This window comes from Tarenaya hassleriana, unplaced genomic scaffold (genome assembly GCF_000463585.1).
Source record: "Tarenaya hassleriana unplaced genomic scaffold, ASM46358v1 Cleome36, whole genome shotgun sequence".
Classification (NCBI taxonomy): Eukaryota; Viridiplantae; Streptophyta; class Magnoliopsida; order Brassicales; family Cleomaceae; genus Tarenaya; species Tarenaya hassleriana.
This window is the reverse complement of record NW_010966665.1, coordinates 445,563-457,990: the sequence shown is the minus strand read 5'-3', so window position 1 is coordinate 457,990 and position 12,428 is coordinate 445,563. Positions and strand designations below refer to the sequence as shown.

The 12,428-nt window shown below is 38.9% G+C and overlaps 3 protein-coding genes across 5 annotated transcripts in view; all 3 read right to left on the bottom strand.

Annotated features, from left to right (window-relative positions):
* Positions 1 to 1,709: 1,709 nt before the first annotated feature.
* On the bottom strand, positions 1,710 to 2,288 carry LOC104822519 (VQ motif-containing protein 22-like). Its single transcript, XM_010553767.1, has one exon. It carries the CDS (start codon positions 2,286 to 2,288, stop codon positions 1,710 to 1,712), a length of 579 nt encoding a protein of 192 aa, XP_010552069.1.
* Positions 2,289 to 3,920: 1,632 nt separating this feature from the next.
* Positions 3,921 to 8,630, bottom strand: LOC104822281 (protein FAR-RED ELONGATED HYPOCOTYL 3-like). Of its 2 annotated transcripts, none has more exons than XM_010553438.1 (8): positions 8,412 to 8,630; positions 5,681 to 7,901; positions 5,532 to 5,588; positions 5,385 to 5,453; positions 5,181 to 5,249; positions 5,013 to 5,081; positions 4,871 to 4,921; positions 3,921 to 4,366 (listed from the first exon to the last, which is right to left on the bottom strand). In XM_010553438.1, exons 2-8 carry the CDS (start codon positions 7,853 to 7,855, stop codon positions 4,310 to 4,312), a joined length of 2,547 nt encoding a protein of 848 aa, XP_010551740.1. In that variant the 5' UTR covers positions 7,856 to 7,901; positions 8,412 to 8,630; the 3' UTR covers positions 3,921 to 4,309. The 2 variants fall into 2 exon arrangements, with proteins under 2 accessions (XP_010551740.1, XP_019059076.1); XM_019203531.1 differs by having other exon boundaries at positions 5,681 to 7,893.
* Positions 8,631 to 8,951: 321 nt separating this feature from the next.
* LOC104822280 overlaps positions 8,952 to 12,428 on the bottom strand; it is a 4,623-nt gene continuing 1,146 nt past the window's right edge. Inside the window, exons 2-6 of one of the 2 annotated variants that reach the window (XR_002024533.1) lie at positions 10,396 to 12,278; positions 10,000 to 10,204; positions 9,719 to 9,906; positions 9,463 to 9,628; positions 8,952 to 9,258 (exon numbers count right to left, since the gene is read on the bottom strand). Coding sequence is in view for 1 of the 2 variants with exons in the window: in XM_010553436.2 (XP_010551738.1) it covers positions 9,531 to 9,628; positions 9,719 to 9,906; positions 10,000 to 10,204; positions 10,396 to 12,241 (2,337 nt within the window). In the remaining variant the exon portion in view is untranslated. Of the gene's footprint in view, positions 9,259 to 9,304; positions 9,629 to 9,718; positions 9,907 to 9,999; positions 10,205 to 10,395; positions 12,279 to 12,428 lie in introns of those variants that run through there. The other variant, XM_010553436.2, reaches the window with a different exon arrangement.

Below are 12,428 nucleotides of genomic sequence, written 5' to 3'. Positions count from 1 at the left end.
ATTAATTGCAAGTTTTTTGAAACAAAAAAGGGGTTTTGTGACACCACTTGTATGTATGTAATACATACAAAATATAAAGATAATTTTGTAAACTATATGACTCGTTTTACAAAGGCAGTCAATAGGAACACAGAGCAAGAACGTGGTGCATTTTTTTTAAAAAAATATTTCAAATTTAGTTCATATGTGTCGTGACAATTTACCTTTTTTTTTGTGTTAATAATAAAAATAAGAGAAAGAATGACATGAAATCAGAAATTAAAATTTTATAAGAATGATTAAAATTAACGAATCGATGGGAAACCATTTAAATACTAATTATGCGTATCTCAACGCCCCAAAAATTACAACTAGAATCAATAATCCAAACTTGAGAAATATATATATTTAAATTTAAAATGTCATTGGGCCTTCCCTCATTCATTCATTATTATAATTTAGAAAAAGGTATAGAATATTTAATGAAAAGGTGGGAATAACATTAACAAGTAACAATTTACAATAAATGTTTTAAAAAAAATGTATATTGCTAATTACGTTTTTAGGTAAAAACAAATTAACGACCAAGTTGGGCCAACCCATTCAAGTCGAACTAACTTAAAGCCCATTATTATTACAATATATAATAGCCTATTTCCCAACCCTCCTTTGTCATTGATTCCCATTATATGTGCGACCATTTCTGACACGAAGCAATACATTTTCTTATTTTAAAAAAAAAATCAATTTAAAATTAAATGAGCATTATTCTTTTTAAAACTAAAATTAACAAATTTAGAAAATTAAAAATAATTTAAAATAAATATAACAAACGCATTATGCCAACAATTTAGAATCTTATCAGTGATTTCAAACTTTATTAAACCCTGTATTAAATTTTTTATAACAAATTCAGTTAGAACTACAATCGTTTCTTCAAATTCTTTTTATTAAACTCTCATTTTTAATTTCAAATATAAAATATTTTATTCGACAATTTTACATTATTATTTATCATTCAAAACTTTGTCATCCGTTATTTTAAATTTTTATACCAAATAAGTTAAACCTATTAATTTAATGAACTTTAAATACTTTATTCTAATACAAAATTATTAGCCATAACAAACTTTATTGAACTCAAGTTTGAAGTGGCTAATCATGTTTTAATTACAATAAAAAACGCTACATGATTTTCTTAATCTAGACTGACTCTCGTAACTTTTCATATGTAAACACATAAATCATGCAGCATTTGAAATAACCATAACAAAACAATAAAATATGACATTCAGTTACTATTATATGGATTTTTTAATTAAAAATTATATAAGATTCTAATAATGCTTAGTGGTTTTCATCTTATTAATCCCAACGAATCTCTCCTGTACTTCTTGGCTTTCATATTGTTGCCATTTTATTTATTTTTTTACCTATATGATAGGAATATAAAGTAAAATTCAAACATATATATATATTATTATCAGATATACCTTTAGTTTCTGTGGATTAGACATGAAAACCAGATTTTTTTATAATATGGGTTTTATTTTTATTAGCCATACGGAACTTGAAAAATGCAAATTCGAGTTTTAAAATGTTAGTCCATAAATCTACAAGAAAACAAAAAGTTATACATTTAGCCAACAAAAAAAAAAAATTACATTTAGTCAAGAAGATTTTCTTTCAGTACCTAACATTTCTTCCTTTACGAATCATCCATCTTTTCCTCATTGCAGCCATGAATTATTCTCGTTCCTCGATCCAATAACCTGCGACGGCTGATCCGAACCTCCTCCGCCTCCGTCGCCGTCATCCTCCGCCGTGAAAAAACCGCCGGGAACCGCCGCGCTCACTCCTCCGATAACGCCCACAACGTCAGAGTTCACGTTGCTCAGGGAGAACATGTACGGGCTAGGTTGCGACGGCGGCGGCGCGTGACTGGCTTGCTGCTGAAACATGTACTGCCATGACGGTGGCGCGTGGGAACCACCGCTGACGCAGGCGTCGGCACCGGCGCCGAGAGCCGGGTTCGACGACGGCGGAGTGAGAGTGAAACCCGAACCCGACCCGAAATTCATGGCGCTGGGACCGCCGGTGTATTGCTGAACCATGGCTCTGAAGTTGGAGGTGTCGGTGTTGAGACGCGTGGTCGGTGCCCGGCGAGAGGCCCTCGATCTCCGCCGCGCGGGCCTCGAGACCCGACCCGTTTCCGGCGGACTCGGGAGGGAATCTCCGGCGGAGGAGGCGGTGGTGGTGAAGAAGCTTTGGTTGTTGCCGAACTGAGACCAGTCGTTGGGATTAGCCATCGCTTTGCTTTTGCATGAGACAAAACACAGACAGCATAGACATGGCGGCTACACAGCATTTATTTATGAACCTTTTTCTATTTTTCATTTTTTTAATTGACGAGACCCAATCAAAGGAAGACTGTTAGAATAAATCACGGCCGTTGATTTCGGCACGTGTCTTGGCACGTGGATTCTATGGCTGCTTTTGGGGGGCCGGGGGAGCCATCTAGTTGACGAATTGGCCACGTCATTGTGTCCGCCTACTATGCCGATTCTTTCATAAATAGTTAATAAGTCCCTTAACTTATATTCTATTTATGCATTGACCGCAAATATTTAGACAACGTTCTCTCAGTGCCCTTTTTCCCCTATGTTATAAGAACGCCCCTAATATCCTCCAGAATTCTAGAAATTAGCGTCTCCCGACAATTTTATATCTCTAATAAATTATTATTAGAGCGGACATGAAACGAATTTGTACTAATCAATCAAGGAGGAAATATCCCAAATAATTTGGGCAAAGATAGAATTTCGAAAATGTGGAGGTTAAAGTGAGAAATCGATAAGTTTTGGGCATTCGAATGTGTTTAGTATTTATTGATGGTCGTGCAAAACATGCGAGATAATAATGATGACACTATATATAAAATACCATATGTTGTTGAAATGTAATATAAATAATTAAATATAGCCAAAAATAGAATGTAATATACCAGTAAAATAATTAATTGGCGTTAAATTTGTGCAGAAAAAGTTTTGGTTCTTGGATGTTTAGGATTCGGTTAGTTTTTTTATTTATATTATTTTTAGTTTAAATATTCTAGTTAAAAATTTGTACCTATTTGATTCTTATATTAAATTTTAGTTGGTTTGACTTTACATTGAAATTTTGCTGGAATTTTAAACAAAATTTTGAGATTTGATGTTGAATGAAAATCAACACTGCATAAAACTTGGGCATTAGATGTGAATCGTAATTTATTTACCAATATTTCCATTATTTCACCAAATAATTTCAATTGTTTTGCAAATCATCTCGTATATATATATATATATATATATATATAGAGAGAGAGAGAGAGAGAGAGAGAGAGAGAGAGTAAACAACAAAATTGTAATTCACCGGTATAATATAATGGCAATTGATTATATAATAAAAATTACCACTACGCCATTAAATATCAACAAGGTTATAAATTAATTTAAAGGGGTTAGGCGTTCTCGGAAAATAAAAGAATAATATCATCAAAGATTGGTGAAATTGGTTAGGCAACAACACAGAAATTCTCATATGGCCTTCGTCGAGACGACCTTGACGGTCCAAACACACCATTTGTGCGTATATGTAATACCGAACCAAAATTGAACCAATTAAATTTATATAACTCATTCGATTTTGTTTTTTTAGAACCGAATAAACCAAACCCAAACTGAACCGAATAAAAAAAAACCTAAAATAATCGAACCGAAAATCGAAATGATTACCCAAATTATATATTTTGGAATTGAATAAAAGACCATATATGTAGATATATATGACGCCGTCACGCCAGTACACGAGGCTGGCGTTACCAATTCACAGTTAACTGGTTAACGTTAGTGAAAATATAAGAATTTCAATAAACCTAATTCCAAATATAGAGAATTTAATACAAGAAATATTAATGTGTATAATTAAATAACAGTAAATATTAAAAAGACAAAAAGATATTACAAGTAGAACATCCTCTGCGACAGTCTTCTTCCCTCCTACTCTCTCTCTTATCAGCAAAATCCAAACAGGTTGGGATCTGCATGTGAACATGAAGAACTACTACAGACACAAACAATCTTTACAAGTGACCATTTTCTAGGGTTTTTTTTTTAAAAAAAAACTAAACAAATATCCTATTCATATTACTCCCAATCTCAAAATGATTCTAAATAAGGAAATGATTCTAAACCTCCTCTTTCAGGCTTCTGCTGAATCTGAAAAAAACATGAAGAAACTTTTCTACACTCTGTTCATTGCGATCTTCTCTTCCGCTTCGCGTTTGGTTTCACGGGTGTCTGGACGCATCCTCGTGCAGCTGGGCAGTCCTGACACTCGGGTCATCCTGTCGTGCAAAAAAAAAAAAGAGCGTTTTCGTGTGAAGAGTTTGGGGTGATTCTCAGAAACCTGTTTGGTTACTGAGAAAAGCACACAGAAACAGAGAAAACAGAGGAGAAACGAGAGAGGGAAAGTGATGATAGAGATTTGAGAAAATTTTCTGGTATACTGTTTACTTAAACGCGCATCTTTTTTATACAAATCTGTTATATCTAGCTAATTTTGTGAAGAGTTTCAAGTGATGCTCAGAACCTGTTTGGTTCCTGAGAAAATCGCAGAGAAACAGAAAGAAAACAGAGCAAAACAGAGAAGACATTCGACCAACAAGACAGAAAGTAACCAGAGATTTGTTAAAATGTTCTGATATTCTGATTACTTGAAGCACATGTTGTTTATATACAAAAACAAATCCATTACATCTAGCTAATCTTCTAACAACCTCAAACAACTCAGGAGTCGTGGTTTGGTTATAATGTTATTAGTTATGGTGGTTGAAAGTGAAGAGTTTTACCCGAATGTCGTAAGTAAAAGCATTAGGCCGACCGAAGAAATCCAAGCCTCCCTGCAAGGAAACAAGACCGATGAGAATGTCAGGTTCTGAACAATGTCGGAACAGACTTTGACAGTTTCTCCCACAGCAAATAACTACGTACCATCTCAGGTATTCCTTGCTGAGCACCGTAGTAACTGCCATGGTTAGGGGCTATCGAGTTTAACTGCCCCTACAAAGTAACACCAACCAGAAAGATCTTTTTCACCAAAGTTCACGAGATGAAAAAAAAAACAGCGGAAACTGGTAAGAGGTGGGTGTATTTTCGTACTAATCCTTGAATCGTTTGTTGATTCCCGTAGAAATTCTCCCGAGTTGGCGCCATTAAGTTCAGCTGGACCTGTAAAACACACATTCGGAGCGGATTACATGAAATAATATCATATATAAGTTCTCTAAATGATGATAAGTTAGCTAGTATTTTTTTTTTGTCAATAGATCTTAAGATGCATGCCATGGACGTTGCTAGACGTACCATTCCGTGCATACTGGGCTGTGCACCGTAATAATTCTCGATCCCGACTGTTCTCGGACTTAACTTATCCTGCAGTTATAAGATTAGGGTATCAAACACTAATCAGCACGCTTTTGACAGAATATTAGCAAGATTAGGGTATCAGACCATCTGTTGCATGCTTTCAGGCGCTCCAACTGGTATAACCTCCTGCTCTGAATTGACCTGCACATTACAGTTGCAAGCATCACACGTAGAAGATTAGAAAAACCCTAAGCTCTGATGAGAGCAAAGATAGATAGCCATGGAGACGTTACTTTTCTTTTCTTTGTCGGGTTCTTTTTCTTGCTTGACTTTCCCGTGTTTCTGCTCTGGTTATCCTCCTCGACCGAGATCAGACCTTGAGTTGGGGACATGACCATATCCTGAGGGCTTTTGCTGGTGGTATTAACACCAGCACAAGTTTCCAAAGCTTCTTCAATGGCACGGAATGCAATGTTGTAACTCTCCTGAGAAGAGGATGCCTCCTCGCTCAGTTTCAATGCTCCTCGGCACAGATGGTTATATCGTTGCAGCCTCGTCTGTAATTGTAAGTGTTCGGGTTGTCCAGCAAAATGTCGGGTTTTTGCATCTTTTGTCCACCGTTTCAGTATATACTGAGACGGGATGGAAGAGAGGTGGCAACACTGGAGAACGTTAAGGGCATGTCTACAGAGATAACCTTTGTACTCAAATAACCGACAGAGGCAGGAAACTTCAGATTTTGTCTGGTTCCATGTAACCACGAAGTCCTGGTTCTTTTCGAAATCCTGAACCCTAAAATTGAAGCAAGTTCCATCCCGGCTCTCCTCTCTGGGACTACATGCAATGGCACCCAAAACTTCAACCTGGAATCTTTTGAATACTGCAGGAGTATAGAGTTCAGAAACACTTTTCTCAAATGGTGATGGAGACTTCATAGTCGGCTGCTTGTTCCAGGTATCCGAATCAGCTTTGGCTTCCTCTTCATACCTATCTTGCAGAATCGAATCATACAGTTTCACAAATTCTTGCATGCTTGTCTTTTTATGCATGTACTTGTCGAAGAAGGCGTTAATACTATCAGCTCTTTGAGAAGTCGACATCCCTGCCAAAAGAACATCAGTCATGTAGGCTGGCACCCATTTCCTTCTGTCTTCGTATAGTAACTGCATCCATTGATCCTCTTTGAGACCAAACCTGTCAAGGATCTTCCACCATCTTCTTGAAAAGTCTTCATCTCTCCAGGATTTATAGATGCACTTTTCAAACTTTGGTGTAAAATTATCATGTTGCTTGATAACGTGACCGAGATTCTCAGAGACCTTTACTAGTACATGCCAAAGGAAGATGCAATGATGAGAATTGGGGAAGATCTCTGGAACAACAGAGTTCATAACGCTGTCCTGCTCGGTGATTATAACCTTTGGAGCTTGCCCACCCATTGCTTTGAGCCAAGTCTGCATTATCCAGGAAAATGTTGCCTCACTCTCATCAGAAATAACAGCACACCCGAGTAACATGTACTGGTAATGTTGATTTACTCCAACAAAAATGGCAAGTGGCATCCTGTACTTGTTTTTTAGATAAGTGGTGTCTAGAGAAACAACATCACAAAAACTACCATAATCATGTCTGCTTTTTGCATCCACCCAAAATACATTCTTCAGTCTCTGATCGTCACCAAGATCAACAGCATAAAAGAAGTTGGAATTCATACTTTGCATCCTTGTTAAGAGATCAAGCAGGATCTTGATATCCTCAGTTTCCACTGCCAAGTTCCGGCCTTTCTCAAACGAGCTTTTAGTATTGTTTTTGAGACTAATAACAGTCTTGTATTCAGCAAACTGTCTAGCCATTGCCGCATATATCCTTCTAGTCTGTTCACTCACAGCCTGTGCAGGTAAAAGCTCGTGATTATGCTCCCTCACAAAACTATGAATAATCCACTTCCCATCCGGCCTTCTCTTCACATGCATGCTTGCTTTGCAATCTGTTTTCCCGCATGCCCGTCGACCACCCATATTTTCCGGGTCTTGCTTGTTTTGCCTAGCACGAGGTTTGTTGAAGGACTTGTCATATTCTCGTTTGGTACCGTACCTAGAGCACGCGAATTTCGCATCAATAAACTCTCTTGTTGTTTTTGAGCGACGACTGTTCTGTATTGCAGTGTTGAAACCCGTTGCCCGTGCATATTCCTGATAGAACGAATATGCTTCGCCATGAGACTCGAATTCCATACCGTTGAGAGGTTCGAGATTCATGCCCTCTCTGCACTCAGCCAACTCTGCCATTGGGACACTCATTCCTGCACTATCATCAGCTTGTACCTCAACTGTCACATGCTCAATTTTGCCAATTTCAATATCTCCATTGTGCAATTTGTGTTCATCCTCCAACACATCATCAATACCTCTCTCCTCACCATCTTCCTTGCTCTGGTCACCTGAAGGTAGCCGAAGATTCATATCCATGGCGCTGAGTTTTCTTCTACCATAAGCAAGCACACTTCCTGCAACACTGAAGGTTTGCAACAAAATGCAGAGCGCAAGTACGTATTCAGGACAAAATATAAATCTGCAAAGATTAACTACAACAGATATCAATCAGAGAAATTCATCCATTTCCGCCTTCTAATTCCTGCAAGACTTTCAAAGGAACGGGCAAAGTGAGCAAAGGGTCATATACAGCTTTTACCCCCCAAAAGGAACAGAATGGTTTCTGGGCCTTGAGAGCTCTCAGGGAATTCCGACATGACAGGCAAATTGAAGAGCACGAGTAGATGCATTTGTTCATTGCAGAGCAACAACGTATTTGTCGCAAAATTAACGTCCAGAACCCAAATTCTATATGACAGACACAGGAAAACAAGCTTATCGAACACAACACTATGTTGGCCAGCAAATTTTGTTCTCGAGAAAAAAAAAATGAGAAATCTGATACAGACTGAAAATCAGCTTGGAAGAACACATAAATTCGGCAAGAACACGAGCCGGGACGGAGAGAAATAAGCAGATTCTGAGAAAGCACCTTTCTTTCCCCACCGTGAGGAGCAAAGACGACGGCGAACACCGCGGCGATTGAGAGCCACGCGCCGGTGACCGCGAGTTGAGGTTCGATCTACGAGAGAGAGCGAGAAATTGGGAAGATCGTGTTTGTTCCTCACGCGATGTGTCGGGGCGAGTGGGCGAAGATCCGAAGTTCCTCTTTGGTTAGGGTTTCGAAGCACACCGTGTGGATATTTTCTACAGCTTAAAAATTAAAAACATATAAAAATAAGAAATAAAAAGGCCTCGTATAATGTCGGGTTCTTTAGTTTCCCCACTCACGCATGCGTCGCGCGTGCCGACAACTGTCCCTAGGGACCGAGGGGTTAAACCGTAATTTAGGGTTATATTCAAATTTCATTATTTTTAAGAAAAAACTATAATCAGTCAATTTAAATTGAATTCGATTCAATTAGGCATAGGTTCCACACACTTTATATTAATAAATCGACTTTTTTTTTTTTTAATTCCGGTCTTTGTTCACAGCTCCATTTTCCAGTGTTGATGGCTTCAGTGTTCCCCAAAGCAAATGGGAAGACATTACTTGTAAGTCACGTTAACTTCCACCACCATTCACCATTTCTTCTTTGTAGTATCATCATCTTTCACCATTAGCTTTGATCAAAATGGAAAGAAGTACCCTCTCCCGCATGCGGGGAAAACCGTCTGTGCAAGCTTATATTTATACATACATACATACATACATACATACATATATATGTGTGTGTGTATTCTTTACAAGTCTTGTGGTCTAACTGACAACCTCGGGGGGTTATGTTAAGTCCTCATAAAATGAGATCCCAACATCTTGGAGCTAAGACTTGAACCACCTCTTAGCATTTTCAGACAAGAAAACAGAAAAGGGCATCTGTCAAATAACTTCAAAAATCAAAGATCTAATGAAATTATGCCTTTTTTTTTTGCAGTCATGGTCTAACACTCCTAGTCGCATGAGTAAGAAGAATCCAGTCACTATTTTCAGCGAGAAACTATTCTAATCGACCTACAAGGATGAGAACATTTATAAAACATACCATCCAATGATGACAAGCTCCCTCTCTGCAAGGTTAGGAGGAGACTTCGCGTGAAGGCCTACCTTCCCTTAGATGTCAGTGTAAACCTTCTCTGAGATGTTTGTGTAAAAACCTTCTTCCTCTCTCACTTCCTTTTCCTCCTTGAAAATCTCAGCATCATCAAAACCTGTACACATTTGCACTCTTCTTTAATCTCAAAAATTCTACTTCAGCTTTGTAAGTACACCAAAAAAACGGTTTTTTTTTTCTGTAATACCTGTGCCCAAGTCTTCAGCTTCATCAACAATGGGAACTTGAGTTCTCTTACCCAACTCGAGTGACTTCCAGTCCGAGCTTCCATTTATTTGTATACAAGCTTGGTTTTTGGAGACCCAGTCTTCAAGAACATCCATGTTGCTCCGTGACAATGGGTCTATTACCGAGTCATCTCTGCTTTCGTAATACCTGGAATGAGAGACCGTTGAATCATATAGGCTCACGTTTTATCCCGGAAACAAGTATGGAGTTTTGTCTGAAATGGGCGCTTTTCAAACTTACCGCCTTCTGAGACGCATGTTGTATTGGACAAACACGATATCCCTGAGCCGTTGTTGCTCAAGGCAGTTCTTTGATTGGTAAATTTGCTCTATCGGTATCAGGTTTCTCCTGCACTCAACCAATGAACTGCAAGTCTGACTGAGAATACGTATGGCAAAACGGGAGAGATTCAAGCAGCTTTCTCCGTATGTAGACCACCATTCAGCTGTGAAGAGTGTGTTCAATTAGCAAAATGATGTAAAAATTCCAATGGACAGACAATTCGGGTATAAGAATATGAACTATGAAGATGCATCTTTTATTCCTAGGGACACACAAAGTAATGGCAGCTGAGTTTGACAGAATCTATTAATCAGAATGTGACGAGAAAACGTGGAGAGAACAAAACGGGCATACCAGGAAGCATCGTGTCCCGAGCTCTAATTGCCAAGTTCCTTCCAAAAACTCCAACAGCATTCTTGTACGAATTTCTCTCCTTGATGATTTTATCTTGGATGGTGACATCAGGGACCAACCTCTCTATGCAATCAAAGACTGCTGAAAGGATCTCACTGCGCATTTCTTCATCGGTGTTATAGAAGAATTTGGGGTTAAGAAAGAAACCGGCGGCATGCAAAGGAATAAGCCTTTGTTGCTCCCACCTACTATCTATAATTTTCCAGTAAACTATGTAATCCTCTCTCTCAACAAACAGTTTCTTAATTGCCTCCTTCGCCCGGTAGAGTGCTGCATAGACATAACCCATTGCAGGCCTCTTTTCAGAACAAGCTATTCTCAGAACTCGTAAAAGAGGATATGTTAGATGTGTTAATAGCGTAAGTGCCTTCCAGAATGCCTCATCACTGATAGTATCTGTCATTGCCAATCCACCTGCTTCCTTCGAATATGAACAATCATTCCACTCTGGTGAAGAAACCATAGCCTGCAAATTCGGTTTAAAATCGGCTATTCTTCCCAAAGTCGTAAAATTTGTGGCAGAACAGCTAAATGCTGGTTGCACAATATCATTGCCAGAAGTAAACCTCCACATCAGATTCAAAACACCACTATGATTGTAAATAAATCTTGTAACAGCTCGAGCCTGTTCGATTCTTTCACTTATCCACTCAACCTTTCCAAAATCCTCGAGCACCATATCCATGCAATGAGCAGCACAAGGAACCCAATAAAGAGAAGGGTATGCATCCATCAACAGTTTCCCGGCAGCAATATAATGATCTTCACATTTTGTAATCACTTGAACGACATGGGTTTCCCCAATTTCTTCTACTACCTCCTTAAATAGCTCATACAATTTATCAACAGAAGATATTATCTCAGATGCATCCACAGACTTCAGAAACACTACTTTTTCTGGGCAGTAAACAAAAAAGTTAAGGATTTTTAGACCTTCGCCAGAGTCCAATTGCTCAACCAAAATGGAGCATCCCGTCCTCTTCCACAACAATCTGCTTTCATCAATTTCCTTCTTCGTTTCCTCTACGCAGTTCTTCAATATCCAACCTCGGAGATCATTATGTGTGGGGATAGAAACCCCAAATCCTCCGGAAACAAAGGCATCAATCATCGGTTGGAAATGAACAGAATTCACTGCATCAAAATCGGCTCCAATATCAAACAGAAACCGTCCAATTGCCATATGAATCGTTTTCTCCCTGTCTTTGGAAGATGGTTGTACAATGTTTTTCACACTACTGATAGCCACGGGAATTAGATTGTCCATGTCTCGAGCAATCAGGTCACTGATGTTAGCCACAGCCCCATCCGCATTTGCGGAAGCACTTTTGTCAAAAGAATTCTTCCTACTCCTGTAAGTTCTCTGCTTTGTTCTGCTAACTGACAGGCTCGGGTTCGGTGCAACAACATCTGAACCTGGAGATCTGAATCCAGTATTCACATCAGAATGAACAACAGAAGCATCTACTTCAGAAGGAGGGAGATAAGCTATAGGATGTGGCTCTAGACTTGATCTGTGCCTCTTCCTCTGTCGCCTTACGGTCCCATCCAAACACTGCTGCAAGAATTGGCGAACATCTTCTGGAACTTGGTCACAAATGGTACCTTGACCCTTTTTACCTGCAAGGTGTTCCTTAACCCGGGTTATCCCACCGCCTTTAAACATTTTCCGACAGTAGAGACACCTCATCTGTACTCTATCCCCATACTTATAGACTTCACAATGCTTCCATGCGATGTCTTGTTTCTGAGGCGTGAGAGCTACCGGCTCCAAATCCATTTCCATCTCCTCCTCCTCCTCCCAGAACCCAATTCTTCTTTTTCTGTAGTAGTAAATGAAACCCAGAAAGATTTCAATTTCAGAGCAGAGAGCCTAACACCATCTGAGCACCAAAAGCCAGCCATAACAAATACAGACAGGAGAGAACCAAGGAAATGCATTGCTGATTCAAACATTTTGTAGAAAGGGAAAG